The sequence below is a fragment of the Malurus melanocephalus genome, unplaced genomic scaffold (genome assembly GCF_030028575.1).
Source record: "Malurus melanocephalus ecotype Western Australia unplaced genomic scaffold, MMel_1.1 scaffold_1051, whole genome shotgun sequence".
In the NCBI taxonomy this organism is placed as follows: Eukaryota; Metazoa; Chordata; class Aves; order Passeriformes; family Maluridae; genus Malurus; species Malurus melanocephalus.
The window spans coordinates 82,549-105,055 of NW_026624283.1; the positions used below are offsets into that span (position 1 = coordinate 82,549).

General features: G+C 51.0%; 1 protein-coding gene across 1 annotated transcript; it reads left to right on the forward strand.

Moving 5' to 3' along the window:
- Positions 1-22,494, forward strand: LOC130586075 (dixin-like). Its single transcript, XM_057386787.1, has 18 exons — positions 1-317; positions 8,378-8,507; positions 9,164-9,289; positions 10,100-10,334; positions 11,666-11,773; positions 15,914-16,026; positions 16,310-16,458; positions 17,393-17,482; positions 17,579-17,632; positions 18,025-18,075; positions 19,020-19,124; positions 19,506-19,559; positions 20,480-20,572; positions 20,660-20,731; positions 21,283-21,369; positions 21,477-21,638; positions 21,736-21,802; positions 22,382-22,494. Exons 1-18 carry the CDS (start codon positions 258-260, stop codon positions 22,492-22,494), a joined length of 1,869 nt encoding a protein of 622 aa, XP_057242770.1. The 5' UTR covers positions 1-257.
- Positions 22,495-22,507: the final 13 nt, after the last annotated feature.

The following is a 22,507-nucleotide window of genomic DNA, read 5'->3' on the forward strand; positions in this document are numbered from 1 at the left end:
CGCCATCGCCGTGGCAACGGTGTGACATCTCCGCTCCCTCCTCCTCCTCCTCCTCCTCCTCCTCCTCCTGCCGAGCATGCCCAATGCGAGCCGCGACTTGGGCTCAACTCTGCCCGGGCTGCACATATGGGACGATGAGCGCGGTTCCCGATGAGCTCGCAGCCTTTGTCCTCGGGAGGAAGAGGAGGGAGAGGCGCCCCGAGGCGCCGGCAGCGCTGCCCCGCTCGCCCTGAGCCCCCCGCCCGCCGCCGGGGACGATGCTCGCCTGCCTGGCCAGGGGCAGTTTGCTGGATATTCTCCAGGAGGGCTTCACCGAGGTAAAATCACGTCCCCCGGGCTTCCCCGAGGAGAGGCCGGGTGGGTTTGTGCGGAATTGTTGCTGATTTTAGCGCAGAAAAGCGGGGAAAATTGGAGAGGTTTGGTGGTGGGTCCTGAGCGGGGGTTGCGATTCAGYCGGAGTTTGCTGAGGAGTTTGTGGTTGGTTTTACGGTGTGGCTCCGGGRTTTTGTGCTCTTCTCGCTGTCCCGRTAAATAAAAYARACAAAATAAACTGCCGGAGGTTGTGGAGCAGTTCATTGTGTAAAATTGACTCCTCTCCCGAGCGATKTGCGGTGTCCGTGTGTCCGGGGTGTAAATCTGCTTTGTGGACTCACGTTTCTCGGGAGAGGCTGACAAAGARCTGCTTTGGGATTTTTTTCCTCATCTTTTCCGGGAAGTTGAATCCCCTGGGGACTGAAATTAAACTTGGCCGAGAAAATGTAATTTTCAAAGTGTTCTTTATTTGCTTATTCTGCTGTCAGGAGATTGATGAATCGTAAATAAGGAGATGCACCAAGAAACCCCAGAGATGGGAGTGCCRTGGCTGTGTGGGGAGTGCAGTGGGATTTCCCTCTTTAGGGGGCACAAAAAATCAGTTTTGTTGGATATTTCTGAAGTCAATAATGCTGGGGCATTAAGCTGGGAGGGAGGAAGAACTATGAGGGATTTGCTGGAACCAGAGAGTGGCTGCTCTTTTATTTTTCACTTGGTCGCAGGGATCATCTTTGGRGGRTTTTATTCCRTTTCAGAGCACARAACTTTATTTTATTCAATGTTTGGTGATTCCTYAGCCGTGCAGAGCTGTGCTGCTCTRCCCCCACGCCCCGTTATTCGCAGAAAATGAACATTGGACTTCTCTGCTGGGTTTGGCGGCTCCGGGAAAACAAACCGGGGGTGAAACCTGAGCGCTCCGCTCCACGCCGGCCCCAGGATSGCTCGGCGGGGCTGGAGCCGCTCCATCCCCTCCTCCGCGCCGTGTCAGTCTCGATTTTAGCCAGCCAAGGTCTGCGCTGACACTTCCTGTGCTCCGGAGCAGCACATCCTCCTCGGGCACGGAGTGGCAGTAATTTGTGTATTGATAAATAATCAATGATGGGAGCAAAACCCGGCGGATTCAGCGCCTCACCCGGGTTGGTTTAACCCACGGACAGCTCAGCTGTGGAAAAAGGGTCCCTGTCCTGCCATGAAATCAGATTCACTCGTGCCACATCACCGCTTCAGCCGATAGCTAAAGTAAAACTGAAATAAATCGGGTTTGCTCCTTGCCAAGGAGGTGCAGCACAGCCCAGGCACTGCAAAGAGAGAGGGACGCTGTCATTCCATTCCTGCTGCTGTCACCCACCCTCTGCAGCTCCTGCCCCTCTCTTTGCCCATTTCGGTGCTTATTCACCCCAATATTGATGGGGGARGGTGTCCTGATGGCCCTGACGGCGCTGACCAAACCCAACCCAGCCAAGAGGCTGCAGCCGAGTTCCTTTTGTTCCCTCGCGTTCTTCTCCCTCTCCCTCTCCATCCCTTGTGACCGAGGGCCACCTCACCATCCCAATTATCCCTAATTAGTGCAGGGGAAGGCAGCACCATTGTCCCTCCCGCAGCTCCTGCCCGTTCTGCTCCACAGTGCGGGACCGGTGCTTTCTCTGCCATGTCCCAAACCACCGCCTGCCAAAAGGGGCCCTAAACGCCTAAATTGTCGCTCCAGGACTCTTTATTTCCCTTTCCCCCTTCCATTTCAGAGTCAGAGCCCTCCCTGACCCTGTCACCTGCAGATATCTGAAGGCAGGATGGTTTTGTTTGATGTCCAGAGGCAGCAAAGCTCCCCATGGGCACCTGAATCTCTCATTAACAGCCTGCCCTGACTCCGAGGTGTTTCCCCGCTGTTTGTGGGGACTTCTCCCTCCCTAAAGCAGATAAATAATTCCATCCCCCAGCTGGATGAGGCCCTGGGGATGTGGGGCTGCTAAAAGCAGGAGTTTATGATGAAARGGAACCGTGGAGAGGGGTCTCATCTGCTCCATCCATGTGGCCTCAGCCTGTTCTCCCTCCTCGGGGAAATGCAGATTATTTCTGTGCTGGCGCTTCTGCCAGACCCTCAGAACAGATGGGAATGTGTCAGAAATGGGCCTGGCAGCCCCCAGCCTGCGCTTCAGCAGCACCACACCTTCCCTTTGTCAGGCTGGGGCATCATTTCCTCTGGCAAACTTCAATTACGTGGCTGCCCGTTATTTCAAATAACTCTTTTTCATTACTCCCTGAGCTCGGGGTGAACAAACAGCTCGTTCCAGAGAGGACAGGGAGATTTTAAGGGTTAGGCAGAGGTGATTTGGGAATCAGGGTCTTCCAAGGAAGGGAAATGGGTACCACAAATCGAGGGTACCACAAATCTCTGCACATTTTGGGGGTGAGAGCTGCTCCTGCCCCGCTCTGTGCACGCAGGAGGTGCTGCAGGGCTGGGCTCTGTCCCAGCAGCCCATGGAATATTTTAATATTTTCCCTGGTTCTCAGCTGGGTGGCCAATTCCTGGCTTTTTCCCCCAGGTCCAGCCTCTCTCTTTCACCTTTCTTTGCCCATCCTTTGCTGCAGTTCAGGTGAGGAGGTGCCATTCTGCCTGGGAGGTGTGAATCCTCACCGTGGCCTTGGATGGGTTTGGGTTTGATTTGGATTGGGTTTGGTTTTGGTTTGGATTTTGTTCAGTTTTGATTTGGATTGGGTTTGATTTTGGTGTGGATTGGGCCTAGTTTTGGTTTGATTTTGGTTTTGATTGGGTTTGATTTTGGTCTGGATTTGGTTTGGTTTAGGTTTGGATTGAGTCTGGTTTTGTCTTGGATTTGGATTAGTTTTGGTTTGGATTGGGTCTGGTTTTGGTTCGGTTTTAGTTTGGATTTGGTTTGATTTTGCTTTGGATTGGTTTGGACTGGGTTTAGATTGGGTCTGGGTTTGGTTCTGATTGGGTCTGTTTTTTGTTTAGATTGGGTCTGGTTTTTGTTTAGATTGGATCTGGTTTTGGTTTGGATTTGGTTTAGTTTGGGTTTGGATTGGGTTTGGTTTTTGTTTTGGTTGGGTTTGATTTTGCTTTGGATTTGCTTTAGTTTTGGTTTGGATTGGGTCTGGTTTTGCTTTGGTTTTGGTTTGGATTTAGTTGTTTTTGTTTGGATTGGGTTTGATTTTTTTTTGGATTAGGTCTGGTTTTGGTTTGGATTTGGTTTGATTTTGCTTTGGACTGGTCTGGTTTTGGTTTGATTTGGTTTAGTTTTGGTTTGGATTGGTCTGGTTTTGGTTAGATTTGGTTTGGTTTTGGTTTCTTTCTCCATTTGGGGTTATTTTCTGGCAGAGTGGCCCAGCCCTGTCTCTCTCCCCTCGGGGGCATTTCCTGATCTGTCACAGAAAGGTCTCTCTGCYGTGATCTCAGCAGCAGGAACTCACACTCACCCTCTCCATGCAGTCAGGGCTATTTATAGGATTAATAGGATTCACCATGGAGAGCTGTTTTGACTTCTGGCTCCCTCATCCTGCTCAGCCCCAGAGCTCCTGGAGCAGCAAATTTCAGCATTTCCCTGAACACACCGAGCTCTGCCGAGGTGCTGCTGCTTTATTTTCCACCCCAGCTTTGTTCTCTCAGCATTTCTCACCTCCTGCACCCTGAGAAAGCCACGGGGTGCTGGCTGGAGCTGAAAAACCCTTTGAGATTTCCAGGTTGTGTGTCTGCCCTGAAATCCTGCACAGACACCAAAACCACAGCAGGGGCTCCCCACAGCTGGACTGACCCCCAGATGTGCTTTAGGAGATGATTTTTGTCTCTAACAAGGAATTCTTAGCGATTTTGCCCCAAKGCCTCGTGCCTGGCGGGCAGTGGGACCCCTCGGCAGGGGCAGGATGGATTTGCTGCTCTGTAGGATTAGGGGGGAGCAGTTGGGATCTGATCCTGGCCTTGCTGGTTAAGCCAGGCTGGCCCTTGGCAGGGTGTCCATGCAGGGTGTTGGCACAGGAGCACTCACAGATTTCTCATTTCCCAACCATTTCATTTCACCAGGAAGGTGAAGGTGATTGCAGCTGCTTCATGGAGAGAAACCGAGGCTGGCAGAGGTTAAAGGGGCTGCCACACTCCCAGAAAATCGGGAGAGGGAATTCCAAATTTGCATCCTGAATGTGCCTTTGGGGCCCTTCAGCCTCCCTGGGGGTCCCTTCCCCTCTCAAACTCTCCCTCCCTGGGGATGGGGATCGTGCTGAAGCAGGAACAGAGCTCCTCTTCCTCCCCAGAGCACCRGGGATGTCTCAGTGCAATGTTCTGACAGACCTTGGGCTGTTTTTGGTGCAGTGAAACCCTTTGATAGCTCAGGGTGAATCATCTGCTCCCAAATCCTGTCTGTTTGCACTCAAAGCTCAGCTTTTTGCCACTTTTTTGCCTTTATTTTTGGCTGTGACTGGCACAGAGACACTGCCTGGGTGGGGAAAGGGCCTCAAACACTTCAGAGAGTGGTGCTGCTGCTCCAGGAGCTCACRTTTGCATTTCTGAGCCCCTTCACAGCACGAAATAAATAAAATATCAGTGTGTTTAGGCACAGGGAGGAATGACTTCACCCTGCACTGGAAGATGGATGGTTCTAGRATGGGCCAGGGCAGTTATTGGCTTTACAAAAAGTGAAAATCAAAGTGGYAGAAATAATTTATGGAGTTGGAGTGGAATTGGGCCTGGCTGTTTACACCTCCTGTGAATGAGTGAAGTGAAATAGGTGGGAAACTTTGCAATGAAAGATTCCACGTCCTGCTGGTGAGCTGGGCACTCTGGAAACCAAAACCTTCTGCTTTAAATCAAGAGTTTGATGGAGGAGAACTCCTGTGGCCATAACTGGGTGGTTTTCACTGTTGGATGCATCTCARTGCATTGAGAAACCTGAATCACGTTCAAATATCAGTTCTGAGAAAAAAAAAATCTTTTGCTGGCTTTGAGAGCAGAGAGAATAATTTTCTTTGCTTGGGGGGTTGTGTTTTCTGCCTCTACTGAGGCCTTCTTGAACAAGGACAAAAATAAACCAGCAAACCAGAGGAAGGCTGGGGGGATAATTACAGCTCCCATCTAATTAAGGTAATGTCAGAAAGCTCAGAAATGGTGCAGGGCCTCAACCAGCACATCCTGATGCAATTAGGCTGCTGCAGAGGGAGAGACAGTGAATTCCTTTCATCCTGGCAGCACCAGGGCTCTTCCTGCTGACCCTGTTAGACCTGGGGCTTGGGAAACGAAGGGAAATCGGGGTAAAGAGCCTCAAAAACCTCCTTGTGGCAAGGATGATTCCCTAAAGGATGAGGATGGATTCAAACTTGTCCTTGCTGCTCCCCAGCTGATGGTGAASGATTTTTGACTCCCAAAATCTCCAAAATCTGCCCTTTGCCATTCTTAATTCACTCAGCTTTAATATCTGTGTTTCCTTTAGTCCCATCAGCTGCCATCTGGATCCTCTCTGGATCCTTTACAGCCGTCCAAAACTCTTGCTGAAGTCACTCAGATTTTTGGCTACAAAGTTAGGAAATGCTCCTCGGCCCAACTCTCTGAAGTTCTGCAGGAAAATCTTACAATTTAATGGAAAAAAAAAAACAACCCCAAACCAAGTGAGTTAATGAAGTGTAAGTCTGCAGAATCACTGCTGTGAAATTCCTTTGTCCCRATGACATCCCAATTCCATTGCTCCTTTTAATACTCATTGTTTAAAATGTAACTACTCTGGGATTTAGGAATGAATTTTTTTTTTTTTACTAATAATAACAACAATGTCAACCTCCTCGTGCTTTTAAGAGATAGAGACTCAAAGCTTGCCAAAAATTCTTTTCTTGTGAATGCACGAGGAATGTTCTGAGGAAGGGAATAGAAAACAAACTGCTGGGTGAGAGGGTTTTTCCTTTAAACGAGACAGAAGTGGGAGAGCTGCAGAGACTCCTCCAAACGCTGCAGATTTTCTGTAGGCTGGAARGGGCTGTGTCCTTGTGGAATTAGTGCCAGTGCCTCAAATGATTAGAAAAAGGAGAAAATCAACATTTCTGGGGCTGGGCATTGCTGTCATTGCAGCTGAAGAGTTTGCAGAGCCTCTCCCCATGGCTGTGGTGGCAGAGATGGATCAGTTCAGCAATTTTTACCTCATTTTTCCCCCTCAGCCCCATCCCTGAGCTCCCAGCCCGTGCTGAGCGAGCAGAGCTGACTGAACACAGGTCTGGGCACCTTTCTGAACCAGCAGACCGATTAAAGYTGGATTTCCTATGTCAGGATAATTAAGAGTGAAGCTGTGACCAGATTGTGACTTTGATGGGCTGTAAAAGCATAAACTGGCAGTGACACCGCTGAGATAATGTGGAATGGGGGTTTAAAACCTGCTGCATCGGCACAATAATGGGAAGCTTAGTGAAAAGGGAGGTAATCCCATAAATGGATCAGTTTGTTTACCCTCCTGTCCCACGGCAGCCCTGCCCAGAGGGATTGTGGCGTTCCCAGCAGCCTGAGAGTGGCACAGAGAGGGGGATGGAAAGGGAAAGGTCACTGGGATCTGCTCGGTGCCACTGGGTCATTTGTGCCAGATGGGCCCCGCACTGACCAGGAGCCTGGTTTGAGTTTCTCTGATCTCTCACACTGATCTGGAACCTGATTTTCAGTTTTTCTGGTCTCTCACACTGACCAGGAGCCCAAGTTTGAGTTTTTCTGGTCTCTCCCACTGATCTAGAACCCTATTTTCCATTTCCCTGATCTCTCTCACTGATCAGGAGCCTGATTTTCAGTTTTCTCCCACCCACCCACACTGATCAGGAGCCTGAGTTTGAGTTCTGATCTCTAACACTGATCAGGACCCCAATTTTCAGTTTTCTCCCATCTACTCACACTGGCCAAGAGCTCAAGTTTGAATTTCTCAGATCTCTAACACTGATCTAGAACCTGATTTTCAGTTTCTCTGGTCTCTCACCCTGACCAGGAGCCTGATTTTCCATTTCTCTGATCTATAACACTGATCAGGGACCTGATTTTCCATTTCCCTGGTCTCTCCCACTGATCTGGAACCTGATTTTCAGTTTTTTTCCACCTACTCACACTGACCAGGAGCCTGATTTTCAGTTTCCCTGGTCTCTAACACTGATCAGGAACCCAATTTTCAGTTTTCTCCCATCTATTCACACTGACCAAGTGCCCAAGTTTGAGTTTTTCTGATCTCTCACACTAACTAGGAGCCCAATTTTCAGTTTTTCTGATCTCTATCACTCATCAGGAACCCGATTTTCCATTTCCTTGGTCTCTCACACTGATCAGGAGCCCAATTTTCAGTTCTTCTGATCTCTCACACTGACCAGGAACCCAATTTTGATTTTTCCTGGTCTTTCCCACCCACAGCATCCCTGGTGAGCTGCTGGAAAGGCACAGCTCCTTGCTGCCAAGGTCCAAGCCAGCATCCCTGTGTGCAGGAATAGAAACTGGGCCATTGCAAGTGCTGAGGCAGCTCCCAGGCGTGGAGGAGATGCAAACCCGTTCCAAATGAGCCACCCTGGGAGAGGGAGGCTCTTGTCTTTTCCAGGAATTGTTTAACAGGGAACAACTCAGGGTTGCCTGCTCCTGCCCTGTGGGTTTTCTGATGTGAAAACAGCGTGGATGGGATGGTGGGTGAACAAAAGTGAGGATGGGATGCTGGGTGAACTGTGAGGATGGGATGCTCAGTGAACAAACAGTGAGGATGGGATGCTGGGTGAACAAAAGTGAGGATGGGATGTTGAGTGAACAAAAGTGAAGATGGAATGTTGGGTGAGCAAAAAGTGTGGATGGGATGCTGGGTGAACAAACAGCGGCCCCAAAGCCAGGGGTGACGGCACTGGTGCCCCAAACATGGATCAAAAGTGATGAGAAGCTGTTTTTGCCCAGCTCAGGAGCTCTGTCCCCCCAATCCCTGTATGGATATTCCCCCCTGCACACAGGGATATCAGCAGCCTTTGGGATGACACCTCTGCTGATTATTTTGAGGGCACAAAGCCGAGATCTGGGAAAATCAACTAGAAAAGTGAGAGCTTTGCAATGCAAACATTTCATTTTGTGTTTCAGCAACAACTGCAGGCCTACGTGGCCTGGGTGAACTCTCAGCTGAAGAAGAAGCCGGCGGTGAGGCCGGTGCAGGATCTGAGGCAGGATCTGCGGGATGGGGTCACCCTGGCGCTGCTCATCGAGATTGTAGGTCAGTGCTGCCATCTGGCCCTGTTTTTCCCCCGCAGCGCTGGCTCTGGAGGGAAGGGGATGCCCTGGTCTGGCAGATGTTGGACAGATGTTCCTGGGGGAGCAGAGAACAATCGTAAACAGATCAGAAATGCCATTCCAGWGCAGCCCTTCTGGGCTGGGGGCTGTCACAGCAGATGGGCTGAGAGCTGCCAGGGTGCTGGGAGCTCCCCCAGGGCTGCCACGGGGTCTGTGGGTGTTTTTTGGGAATGGATGGGCAGTGGGGGATGCAGTGAGTTCATCACTCCCTGTCCTTGCTGCTCCTTCCTCCTCACAYTCATCCTCTGCCCCAGTGAGGYCCCCAAACTTCTCCTTCCTCTCGRGCTTCAGTTCTTCACCATTTTCCATTTTCAGTCCTTTGGGAATTCCCATGGGGTCACAAACCCTTCTCCAGCCCCACAAAACCTTGCCATGACCCCACAAAGCCCCCCATGGGGTCACAAACCCTTCTCCAGCCCCACAAAACCTTGCCATGACCCCACAGAGCCCCCAGCCCAGCTATCCCTGGTGCTGGGCTCCTTTCAAACAGGACAGGGAGCCCCAAATGYCTCCAGCAGCTCCTCTGACAGTTCCCAGTGGTTCAATTCTCCTCTGAGAAAGCTTTTCCCCTTCCTCCAGCGGGTGAGAAGCTGAGTGGCATCGAGGTSAACCCCAGCAGCCAGCAGGAGATGAGGGAGAACGTGGAGAAAGTGCTGCAGTTCGTGGCGTCGAGGAAGATCCGCATGCACCAGACRTCAGCCAAAGGTACTGAGGGTGATTTTAGCTGCTGAAATCCTGGTTTTGTCTTTTTTTATATCAAACAGGTAATTCAGGAGTAAATTAATGTGTTGATTTTTGGGGCAGTTTGGGGTTTTTCCCCCTGTGATCTGGTGAAGGTTTGGGGTTGAAAGATTCACAATGCACAGAAACAAATGGGATTTTTTTTTCCTGCTGCCGAGCACTCAGGAGTTCAGGGAACAGTGTAATGAGGAATATAAACTCAGAATCTTTCACCAAGAGGACACATAAACCTGCTGAGTGAAATGAGACATGGAAAAAATAATCGTGGTTCAGGGAGGGGACCAACACACAATCACACGTCTGTGGCATGGTTTAGTCAGGACTTGGAGCAGCTCTGACTAAATTGTTTTGGGAAATCTTGATCTGAAAGAGTGGCTGATCCTTGCTGTGACATCAGTGTGCTGGAAAATGCCTCGTGTGATTAATTAAATTAAAATTAATGTTTTTTTAATAAATTAAAACTGATTAATTAATGTTTGCGGGGTGCTGCAAACAGTTCATGGCACAGGATGCCACCGTGCATGGCTGTCCTGTCCTCTGTGCTGAAAAAAAGAGAAATTCTCTGCTAATAAAATCTGTGGTTAGAGCTCAGGGACCGCTCTGCTTCTGAGTGAGCATCCACTAATTATCTGTTGGGTAATTAAGTGCTGGGAATGGCCATAAAGGGGAGGTTTGGGGCTGTGGAGGTGGCAGGGGTTTTGTGGGGTCCTGCACCCCCAGAGCTGAGCTGCTTTTTCATCTCACAATAACGACCAAATGATTTTCCTTTTGCAGATATTGTGGATGGCAACTTGAAATCCACCATGAGGCTGATCCTGGCCTTGGCTGCTCACTTYAAACCGGGCTCWGGCAGGGCTGGCACCCCCGGCTCGGGGGGCAGAGGGTGGGCAGTGCCCAATCTCCGGCCCCGTTCGGCCGCTGCTGTGGCACAAGGGGCAGTGGCTGCTCTGGCTGATGTCCGGCAGGATGTCCTGCAGTCTGGCCGGGATGTGTTCAGGCACAGACAGAGGTGAGGGGCTTTTCCCTGCTGGGAATGAGGCTTTTCAGCGTCTGTATTTTCCTAATTTTGTGTTTTTGTGCTTTTTCCGGTGCACAGCGCTAAAGGTGCTCTCACATCYTTAGACAAAACAATTCCTCTCTSGGCCTGRAATWTAAGGGCACCTCACTGCTCAGRGCCCCAAAATAYTGGGGAGAATGGGGGCAGCAAATTTGGGGGGTTGGCATCATCRCCTGAAGGCAGAATTGGAGAATTKGGGCTCAATATGTGAATGAGACAGAACTTAYAAAAGGGGAAGATCTCATSACTCRGGGYTCATTTTGGGTGTAGCCTCAGGAGAAGGCTTTGTCTGCCCTGAATGTGCAGGCCTTTATTAAATTTGTCTGTTTTTATTCCCTTAACTTTGGCCTCTTTCAGGTGAGCCCTGTTTAAGGCAMCATGCAGGGCTGGGCTGCACTAACACTCAAGCATGGTTTCTTTTTAAATAAATCCATCTTTATCCTGAAATTCCTGGCATGAGGACGCTCCTGTGGTGCAAAAAAACACCTCAGAAATGCCCTCTCAGCGTGGGCACCGACCTGGCCCTGCAGCCACCCCAAGTTCTGCTCAGGTTTTACAGCAAAATCCCAGCTGGGGCTCTCTTTGTGTCCCTGGAAAAGAACAGGGAGTTCTGGCCCGGGCAGAGGGAGCTGTGCCACTCCTTGGGAATGTTCTCACGCCAAAAATCGAGTTTTGGGCACAGCTCTGGAAGCTTTTATTCCCAGAACTGGGGATTTTGTACCAATCCATCCTGGCTCATCCCAGTGCTGCACCCAGAGTTCTGGGGTTGCTGAAGGAATCCCACAGGGAATTGTTCTAAAAACCCCATTTTCCCTTTGTCAGAGGTGCTGTGTGGGTGACAATGACAATCACAGCGGTGACATTTAGCTGGAGCAGGTGCTGGGGCTGTGCAGGGTTTCGTTTTCACTGCTGAAGGTCATTTGCCCATTTGATATTGGCTCAAGGGAGCACCCCTGGAACAGTCCAGACACAAGGCTGAAATGGCAGATTTTATCAAAAAAATTAAATGTTAAAGATTTCCCTGGAAAAGGCCTTTGGAGTTCTTCAGGAAAGCTGAACAACTTTCAGCTCTTGCTGAAAAAATCACGCTGTTTGCAAATTTTGCTCTTTTCCTCGCCTTCCCAGAGCTTTTTGGATTTGTCACAAAATTAGGGACGAATTTAAAACATCAAGGCCTACTTGCCTCTTTTTTTCCTTAACACCACCAAGATGGGGATCCCTGCCAGGAAAATTCCTGTTGCCACCAGCTGAGTTTCCCCTCATTTTGTGATTGTCCCCTCCAGGAACAGCAGCATGGACGAGGAGATCGAGAATCCCTACTGGAGTGTCCGAGCCCTGGTGCAGCAGTACGAGGGCCAGCAGAACGTGCCACTGGACCCTCACCCTTCCAGGTGAGGAATTTTCATGCCAAGCTGTGTAATTTGCCTGGCATTCCCCAAAATGCCCGTTCTTCTCACCAAAATCTGGTCGGTTCTGATGGAAAAGGGGCTGATCTGGAGGAGGAATCGACGTGAAGTGTTTTTTTTGTTGTTTTTTTTTCGTGGAGAGAGGAGAGAGACAAAAAAAGGGCTTTTTGGGAGAAAAGCCCTCCAGTGTGGGAGCTGATCCAGCATGGAGAGGTTTGTAGTAAAGGGAAGCCGCTCCCTTTCCCCCCAGAGAACAGAAATGACTTGGAAGAGCAGGATCTGTGTTACTGAGCACACTGGAGCTCCCTGTGGATCAGAGCTGTGCTCCAGTTCATCTCATCCAGAGGGCAGAGCTGCTGATTCAGGGTTCCCTGCTCCCCCTGAAAGCCCCAATTCTGCTTTTCCATGTCCTTCTCCTGCCTGGGCCGTTCCCTGAGTGCCTCCCTCCAATTTCTGTGGGAGTGAGGACTCATTTGCCAAGCACAGATCGCTGCTGACAGCCTCCCAGCAGGCAGGACCTTTCCCCAGCATTTCTCAGGCCCATTTTTACGCTCCACAGCTCCAATAATTCTCTGCGTACGTGGAAATTAAAGCAGCTCGACCCGACAGAGGAGAAAACCACCCGAGTTTTTGTTTATACCCCAATTCTGTGTTTATAAATAGACTTTGGGAGGAGTTTGGGGCTCTGAGCTGCTGCTGGACCGCTGCCTCCACATGATGTCAGCAGCGTGCTTTGAGGCCGGGCTGCTTCAAGGGGTGCAAAATCCTGCTCTTGGCAGCAGCAATTCATGGGGAATGTCACAGCACCTCGGCACTGACCGGGAATTCAGAGTGCCACATTCTGCTCCCGGCTCTCATCCTCCTCTTTAAAGGGAGCTGGAATATTTGATGGATTTTCTTCCCTATCAGGGATCATCAGGTGGCTGCTCTTTGCTTGTATTTTGGTGGTAAACAGAAATTTCTCTGCAAATCTTAAATAATTTTGCAATGGTTTTTGGTTTTGGTTTTTTTTTCCGCCAAATGTTATGAATTCTCTGATCACGATGCGATGCKGATGTTATTGCTGATAGGGCAGAACACAGCGAGGATTTTTGCCCAACTGATCAAAAATGGGGGGCTCTGTGCCCCTCCAKCTCCTGRGGTGTCAGTGCYGACACAATTCTGYGTGATGAAAACRAGATGCTTCCCYTTCCCTGGCAGGGAGAAATGTGCTTAGCTCAGTCAGGAGAGCTGGCTGGCAGAAACGAGATGCTTTTTTTAATCAGTGAGAGATGCGGTTGTGAATTCAGCCGCCCCCCTCCATCAGCCCCTGCTGCTTTGGTGTCCCAGGGCAGCATCCCCGGCCCTGCAGCAGCTCCTTCCTCCTCGCACAATTCCCAGGGACGGCAGCTCCAATAAGCGCAGGCAGCCGAAATGATTCATGGAAAAAATTTGCCAAAATCAGATGATTCCCAGGCCGCCGAGCCCCTCACCCATCCCTCTCCCTATCCCCTCCCCTTCCAGCAGCATTCCCTCCCCCACCCCTGAGCCAAGCATCTCGGAGAAAGGCTGTGCCTGCACAGCCCGTGTGACAGCAGGAGGGAGCGGGAGCCGTGCCTGGAGCTGCCGGGGAAGGGCTCTCATCCCCGGGAAGCGCAGGGAGCCCGGGGGCAGCAGCTCTGCCTTTCCCGGCCGCTCCTCCGCCGCTGCTCCGCTCCCGGGGACGCACCATGGGATGAGGAGCAGCCCCGCAGCCGAGCGATGGAAACCACCGGCTGTGCCGCTGACCAAAATGCACCAGCGGGAGACAAATAACCCCCGAGGAAACCCTGCAGGAGCCAGAGCCGGGCTGCAGAACCCCCTGACTCCGGGACCGACCCCACTGCCGGGGGCTGCGCATTGAAGACCCTGAGTCGGTTTATTTTTTCCCCCGTGTGTCGCTTCTGCCGGGAATCCGTTCAGCATTCTGGCTCTCCCGTAGTTTGCCAGGAGCCGGCGATGTCTCTCCAGTGAACCCTGAGCATGTGAAAGGGAGCGAGGCATGAGCGGAGCCGGCATCCTGCGGCTCGCCGGGACGCGCATTCTGTGAGGCGAGAGGTTAAAGTGGGATCATGGGAGGGAAGCAGGTCAAATGGTGAGCGATTGTTGTTGCCATTGTCCTTGGGAACAGCAGGGATGGGGTTGGGAATGGAAATTGGGGGAATTCAGGCGGCGCTGAGGCTCTCTGCCCTAAAGCCACGGCCGTGCTGGAGGAGCTGGGGCTCGGGGGATGCAGGATGTGGGTTAAGGAACCAAGCGGTGGAAGGAATAAAGTGGAGCAGTTTGCATCAGCAATCTCTCTTGGAAAGCGTTCATTCCCCAGCCCTCATTTCTGCACGCCTCAATCGTGCGTTGCTGGGTACTTTTGAAGGAATTGCATCAGTGGGGATTTCATTTTCCGATGGCTTTGACTGATACAGAACCTGGGGAAGCGTTTCCAGCGTTAATTTGGTGATGCATAAAGCAGCCTGACCTGTGCTGCTGCTTCAGCTGCCTCTGGCTCTGCCGCTGTTTGGAATGTTTGGGAGGTGGCTGTGGATGCTCGGTGAACCCTTTTGGGATGGGAAAACTGCCTGGGAAGGGTTTGGGCAGGCGGGAATTCCTCAGGAAATGTAAAAGTGTCGGTGTTTATGTCGGGTTTGTGCTGGGGATGCAGCGCCGGGAGAAGCAGATTTTGGAAGAGGGGGATGTTATTGCCAGGCTCACATCCTTGTTTTTCATCCTGCTCCTTCTTCCCAGTCCCCATTTCGCCACCCTCTCCCCCACCGGTGGCTGGTGGTGTTTTTCTGGGACAGCTTTTGCATGGATGAGAACCAGCAGTGCCTTAGGGTGAGGGCAGGTTCAGAGAATCAGCTGAGCAGGGAAGGGAGGGAATACTGAGAGCTGTTCCTAGAAGGAAGCAAAAATCCCTCCCGGAGCTGCTGGCCATGTTCGACCAGCTGGGCTTCCTGCTGGCATCTGTGGTGTGTGAAAGTTCCATCCTTTCCTCTGGCCCTTGTTGCATAATGCAATCCCCGCAGAACTGGCGAATCAAATAATAAACATGATTTTTTAAAAAAAAAAAAACAACCATAATTTTATGCCGTGCTCCCAATCAGCAAAGAGCAGGGGCTGATTACAAATGTTACATAAAAAAATATTTCTGATGAGGGACTGCTGTGATGGATTTGGGATTCCTGGAGAGGAATCCTGGAGCAAAGCCAGGTGACCTGGATCCCTTTTAACCATCATGCACTCACCTGAAAGGACAGGTACTGTCCCTGCTGGAGATTTCTATTGGAAAACAGTTTTTCTTTATCTTCCCTTTAACATGGGGGAAGTCTGGACCACAAAAACCTGGCCTCAGGTCTGTGATTTAAATGAGGAGAGGCTCGCCCTGGCCGTGGGAGTGGGGCAGGCAGGGGCAGAGAGTCATTTCCATCTCTATTGCGGGGCTTTTCCCATTCTGTGGGAGCTGTGGGAGACGGAGCAGCAGTGCTGGGAAGATGCAGGCAGGGAGCTGCTGAAGCCTCTCATTTTTCTAAACCTATTCTATTATTTCCACACTGTTCTTCTTTTTGTTCTCTGCCCTTTGTTTCTGTGTTGGGGGAGAATGAAAAATTAACTCCTGCTCGCACTTGCAAGGATTTCATTCCTGCGACTTTCGGGGTGCATTGAATAGGTCAGTGAGCTTCAGCCACCTTTTGATGTTGTCTGGGTGATGCACTTAGGAAGAATTTCTCAGAGAAAGATTGCTTGAACCTCCCAGTCAGCTGAGAGGGCTCCTGACAAAATATGTGGGCCCTTCCAAGAAGTTTTAGTCGAAGAACACAAGTGAGTGGAGTCTGACTCCCAAAAATATTGGGATTTCAAGTTGAAGTGATTCTCCTGAGAGCTCTGGAGCAAGAGATGAAACCAAGGTGGTTTTTTGTCCAGCAGAAGGTTGTCAGTAAATTACTTTAGAGGGTGGTCATACCCCAATTCAAAGAGAGTCTGAATTCAAAACATTTCATACCCAGGTTGCAGATAATTCTTAGATAAAAGTGAATATGGAGAAATACTTGTTGAAAAATGGGGCTGATCAACATTACCTTGATCTAAAAGAGCTGTTCCTTCCTCGCCCTGCAGCCTGACATCCCCCAGCCCTGTCCACAGCGCCAAGAGCGAATCCACCGTAGCCCCCTCCGAGGAGAAGGAGAGGCTCGTGATCCTCCAGGCTGAAGAAACAGAGACTAAAACAGGTAAAGCTCTGGAATTGTGTGTGATAAACTCACTGAAGAGCTCCCCAGGGACTGGGATTGTTTAATGCTGTCTGCAGCGTGTCCTTGGGGCACTCTGTGCCACTGAGGGACCCTCTGCCAACCCCTCTGTCACACACACTGTGCTCAGAAATCTCCCTGAATCAAAGTTATCTGGGATAAAATTTCTTCAGGAAAATTCTGTTTGCCTGAAGAATGAGGCAGAAATGTTTGTGATCAGAGGACCTGATCTGCTGTGAGCACAGCCAGCTCCTCTCTCTTGCAGAAGAATCCGATTGCCACTTCCAGCCCGAGTGGCAGGCGGGGACCTCTGCATCCTACCTGGAGAACTCATGGGAGGAGCAGCTGCTGGAACAGCAGGACCACCTGGAAAAGGAAATGGAGGAGGCCAAAAAGATGATTTCGGGTTTGCAGGTGGGAGTTTCTTCTGTTTAGACAGTTGTTTTTTTTTTTCCAGGGTCACCCAGCCCTGCATCAGCCATTCCATGAGCTTGGCTGAACCTTCATATTTGGTTCATTCTGACCACAATTTTGGATTTTTGGGACCTTTCCCTCGCTGTTCCTCAGCCCAGGGTGTGTTTGGCTGTGCCTGGGGAATTGAGCTCCTGATCCATATGGTGAAGGCTCTGAACTCTCTCAGGAATATCCCTTTCTGTTTGTGCTGGGAACCACAGTGGCTTTGGATTGTAAATATTTATGTGGCAGTAAACAAAGCAGAGATTGTGTGAGGAGCACAGGCAGCTGGGCGGGCACTCTCCCCAGGGACAATGGGCAGGACACAAAAGAGTCACCAAAAAAAAAAATTAAAATTCCTTGGTTCACTGGTAAAATCTGGCAGCATTTTGTGCCCACAGGGAGAGGAGGGACTGGCACTGCTGCCCCTCACTCATCCCCTGGGAGTGGGGAGAGGCAGCTGATTTGAAATTAGATTTGATTCATTGGTTTTCCTTCTCTTACTCAATAATTAAGAGGCTCCAGTTCGTGAGAGTTTGGTTGAAATGTTGGGGATCTGATGCACACACACCCTATAAGGTGCTAAAGCTGAGGTTTCACTCCCTGGAAATCTGAGTTGTCCTTGTTTGGTTCTTTCTGGGGGAGAACATGGAGAGAGCTGTTTCAGGGGATAAATCTTCTTGTTCATTCCTGAAAAAAAAACAACAAAACAAAACAAAACAAACCCACTCATTTTTGAGGGGAATAAATCAGCAGAAATGGGAAATGAAGCTGCTTGGGGGTTGTTGGCAGGAGTGACTGCTGGCCAGAGCTGCCACTCACCTATTTCCCTTTGAAATCTCTGAAAAGGAGATTTTTTTTTTTTAATTTTTTTTTAAATCCTTTCTCTCCCCAGGCTTTGCTGCTCAATGGATCTTTACCTGAGGATGAGCAGGAAGGCTCCTTTGAGCTTTCTGAGCGTGGGGCCTGCCCCGAGGAGCAGCTGGTGAGCACATTCCTGTACCCAAATTCCCCTGCTCCGGCTGATTTTTGCACTGTGCTGCCCCTGCTGTGCCATAATAACGCTGAAATTCTGCTCCAGATCATCATCCGGAGCCGCCTGGACCAGAGCGTGGAAGAAAATCAAGATCTGAAGGTTAGAGGGGGACAGATGGAGGGGAAAGAGAGGCTTTGCAGATTGTTTCACTTGACTTTTGGGGGAAAATTTTTGGGGTGAGGATGGGGCAGAGTGGATAATATGATGGATGAAATGGGGATTATTCTGTTAGGGCTCCAGGTTTGGGAGCAGTTCTGATGCTGGGAGAAGTGTTTGATGTTGTCCTGAAGAGCAGATTTGAGGGCCTAGGATATATTTTTTTTCCTCAGCTTTTGGTATATTTGTAACTCATTAAAATTGCTCAGAGCCTGTCCTGCTCTTGGATCTGTTGGAGATTGTGGGGTGTGCTCCCTCCTGCAGCAGAAAACATCAATTTTGGGTTCTGAAGGGGTGACAAAGTGCCATTTAATCAGATTGTGTTGCATTTGCAGAAGGAGCTGCTGAAATACAAACAAGAAGCTCGGAACCTCCAGGGAATAAAGGTGAGAAAGGGACATTTCATCAAAAATAAACAGTGGGGCTGCAGATGAGTAGGGCCAGCAGCAAACATTCACCTCTGAGGAACCTCAGATTGTGGAAGGAGGAGCATTAGGGGGCTTGGAGGTGGGGGATCCTGTGGTTTATTTCTGAATAATATTATTATGAATTTATTATTATGAATATTATTATGAATTTATTTCTGAGATAAACCACAGGTTTATTTCTGAATTTTTAGGCAGGCACAAGGAGCTGGGTTTCCAGGTTTTTTTTGCTGTCTGTAGGATTGTGGTCAAATATCCCCTCTTTAAGGTTTTCCCCCCTGTTTCTTCTAAACAAAACGAGGCATAAATTGCTTGGGTTTTTTGCTCTTTTATTCCCTCCTGCCTCTCGGAGCACACCCCTGGTAACATTGGCCCAGTGAACTCATTCCTACAGCACAGGAGAAACAGCCTGAGGTGTCCATCCCCAGAAATCACTCAGTTTGTGCCTCTGGGGCGGTGCTGGCTGCTCATCCCCTCCTCACAGGGTATTTTTAGCCAAGGTGGAGCTCTGCTCCCCGGGCTGAGTGAAAGGTGCAGAATTAGTGCTGACTTGAACCTCTGCAGAGAGGATTTCACTGCACAACTGGGTCACTGTCAGGGCTTAAGGCTCCTCGTGTCCTGGGCTGGCGCTGCCCTCTCGGTGCCCTCTGGATCAGGGCACGGTGCTGCTGCCTTCCCTGACAGCCTGTCCATCACTGCTGTGCTGGAAATTCAGGGTGAAACCTAAATTCTTCTGTCCTGGTGGCCAAAATGTTGGCAGGATTATAAATTTTGGGGAAGAGAGAGGCAGGAGGGCTGAGAGCCCGTGGGGTTCCAGGGTGTTTTGACCCCTGCCCGGGGTTGCTGGCTCTTTGGGGAGGTCTCTGCCCTCTCTGCCCCATCCTGCACAGTTTTCCTGTCCCTAGGATGCCCTGCAGCAGAGGCTGATCCAGCAGGACGCTGCTGTGCTGCAGCTCAAGCAGGAGCTGCTCCGAGCCAACATGGACAAGGAGGAGCTGCACAACCAGAACGTGAGTCACGGCTCCGGGGTGGCTTTGGCCGCAGGGTGGTGGCCCTGAGGGGTGCAGAAATGATTTTGGGGTCGTGGGATAGGGAACAAACAGCCAAAGCTGCTCACAGTGTGCTGGCCAGCTGTGGGGATGGACATTCCTGACCTTCACTCCCATTTCCTGCCCTCCAGGACCTTCAGCTGGGACAGGGAGGAGCTTTCCCTGATGTTTTCAGAGCTGCTGCATTTGTCCCTCCTCACTCCTGCCCTGTGCAGAGTCCCTGTCCACCCCAAACTGCAGCTCCCTTGACCCCTGCAGGTGTCTGCTCCCCCTTTGGCGCAAAGGGCAGAGATTTTCACTCTCTGGGAATCTCTGCCTCACCCCGGGGTGTTATTCCTGCAGGTTGACCTCCAGAGGAAGGTTGAGGAGAGGAACCGGCTCCTGGCAGAGTACAAAGTAAAGGAACCTCTTCCCTGGGGCTGGGGAAGGTTTCTTCAGCTTTGGGAATGGAATTGCTGCAGCAAACACCTCTGGGATTGCTGGATTAAACACATCTGGGAATGGGATTGCTGGAAAAAAACCCCTGTGAATGGGATTGCTGCAGCAAACACCTCTGGGATTGCTGGATTAAACACATCTGGGATTGCTGGGCCAAAACCCCTGGGAATGGGATTGCTGCAGCAAACATCCTTGGGAATGGGATTGCTGGAAAAAAAACCCTGGGAATGGGATTGCTGGATTAAACACATCTGGAAATGGGATTGCTGGAAAAAAACCCCTAAAAATGGGATTGCTGGATTAAACACATCTGGGAATGGGATTGCTGGAAAAAAAACCTCTGGGAATGGGATTGCTGGAGCAAACATCCCTGGGAATGGGATTGCTGGATTAAACACCCCTGGGAATGGGATTGCTGCAGCAAACACCTCTGGGATTGCTGGAATAAACACATCTGGGATTGCTGGAGCAAAACCCCTGGGAATGGGCTGCAGGAGCCAGGGGTGTTTGTAGGGAGATGTTCTTTGCCTTCCCCACAGTTCTTATAAATCTTTCATTGCTGTGGGTTTTGGTGGTGGCTGCTGAGTGTCCAACACATGTGCAGATGAGGTTGGGTGACCTCACTGTCCTCTGACACTCGGGAATTTGTGTCCTCTGGGACAGCTGTGAGGCCTCAGCAGTGGATGTTTGGCCAATGTTTGGAGCAATAAAAACCTGATGGATCTTGTAAAAAACCCCTCTGACACTCAGCTCTAACACCTGGCAAAGCACACCCTGTGCAAGGCCCCTGATCCTGGCAGTGACAGGATTTTCCCCTAAGTGGGAAGGGGACTGAGCCTCTGTCAGTGCCCTGCTGATTTTCTGGCTCTCTGTTGCAGAAGGAGCTGTGCCAGAAGGATCGGCACCTGCAGCAGCACCAGAGCAAACTGGATGAAATGCTCAGGCAGCTCTCCGAGGCCAGCTACCAGCAGGTAGGGAGAGCTGGGCTGCTCTGGGAGCTGCTCTGGGAGCTGCTCTGAGGGTTCCATCGGTGTTGACTCCTCTGTGCACCTCCACAGGTGGATTTGGAGCGGGAGCTGGAGCACAAGGAGGCTCTGCTGGCTCACTGCATGAAGAGAGATGCTGAGGAGGTATGGGAGCTTTGGTCCACACGTGGGGTGAGGTTGGTCCAGCACCCTGTAGGCACCCATTTCCAGAGCCTTCCCCTTCATCCCAGAGCCCTGACCAAGGCAGGCAGCTGGCAGAGCCCACAGGACACCCAGCTTGCCAAAATCCCAGCACTGAGCACTCCAGCTCAGCCTCTCAGCTCAGAATCCCCAACGGTCAGATCACAGCTCAATTTTCCTCCTCATTTTCCTGCTGGCCCTGGTATTGAATATTTGGGAAAGGCCAATCCCAAAACCTGTCCCTGAACACTGACTGTACTCACCACAGAGCCCTCTGATGCAGCAGCAAACCCCTGTCAGACTCTGCCCCCTTTTTCCACCTTTATGTGAGGAATCAGCTCTGTGCTGTGACCTACAGAACTCTCTGCACACTTTAGGGAGTGTCTTTGTTGGGGAGAAGATCAGAGTTACATCACTGATGTGGAAAGCTCTCATTCCCTCTCATTTTGAAGTGCATAAATTGGGATTTTTGGGGAGGTTCTGACACTCCCACTCTTGTTTGCACCTCTGCCCAGGTGATGGCTTACAGCAGCCACAGTGCCCAGAGCAATGGTTTCCTCCAGACTGCAGGAAAAGGAGCTGCTCCCACAGCCCACCGAGGGGTAAGTGCACCCAGCCAGATACCCTGGAACCCTTTACCTTGTACAGAGAGATTTTCCCGTGCTGGGGAAGGGCAGATGGGCTGCTCTCACCCAGGATGTTTGGGCAGAGCAATGACCTGCAGCTGGTCCGGGATGCCCTGCGCAGCCTCAGGAACAGCTTCAGCGGCCACGACCCGCAGCACCACACCATCGACAGCCTGGAGCAGGGCATCTCCAGCCTCATGGAGCGCCTGCACCGCCTGGAGACGCACAAGAGGCAGGAGAGGAGGGTAAAGGCTTCCCGGGGCTCTCTGCTCCTTCCCCTCCCAGCACCCAGAGGGATCTGGATGGGCAATGACTCTTTGTCCTCATTCCTTTGCACCCCAGGGCCGGGGGAAATCACCAGCAAGCAGAGCCACCAACGAGTGCAGGGACTCGTGGCCCCCCAAATCCAGTAAGTGCCGTGCAGATCCCGCTGTTGTGCTGCCAGATCCATTGCTCAGCTCCCTGGCACAGAATCCCCTGGGGAATCTGCCCCCTCCAGCTTCACCTGCACTCTGATCCACTGGATCAAAGCTCGCTGCAGAGGGGAGGGGACACGTTCGTGGCTGTTTGTTTGTAGAGCACCATCTCAGAGGGAGTCAGTGCTGCAGTGCAAATAACCACAGAATTCCACAGGAAAAGGGATGTGATTCCAGCTTGGCTGCTGCTTTGCACCATCTAGTGGGGGCAGAGAAAGGTTCCCTGTTCCCTGCACAGTGTTTACTGCCTTTCACACCCACAGAACTGAGCTGTCTTCTTTAACAGCACATTTCCAGAGTATTTCCTGCATAAAAAGAGCCTTAAAACTGTGGAGCCCCTCGGTTCCTCTGCTTCAGCTCTTGGTGGGGAAGCAGGAAACAAGGCAAAGCCAGGGAGAGAAACACAAAGAGCAAATTAAAATCCACGCACCACCATCCATCCTGGCCAGCAGGAACGGGGAGCTGGGGAGGGATGGTGGTGATAAGGGATGCTAATCAGTGATGCTTCACAGAGCTGCCTCACTCTCAGAGCACACCCGTGATGAGCACCAGTGCCTGCACCAAAGTGTTGTACTTCACCGACCGCTCCCTCACCCCCTTCATGGTCAGCATACCAAAGAGGTGAGGCCAGCCCTTCC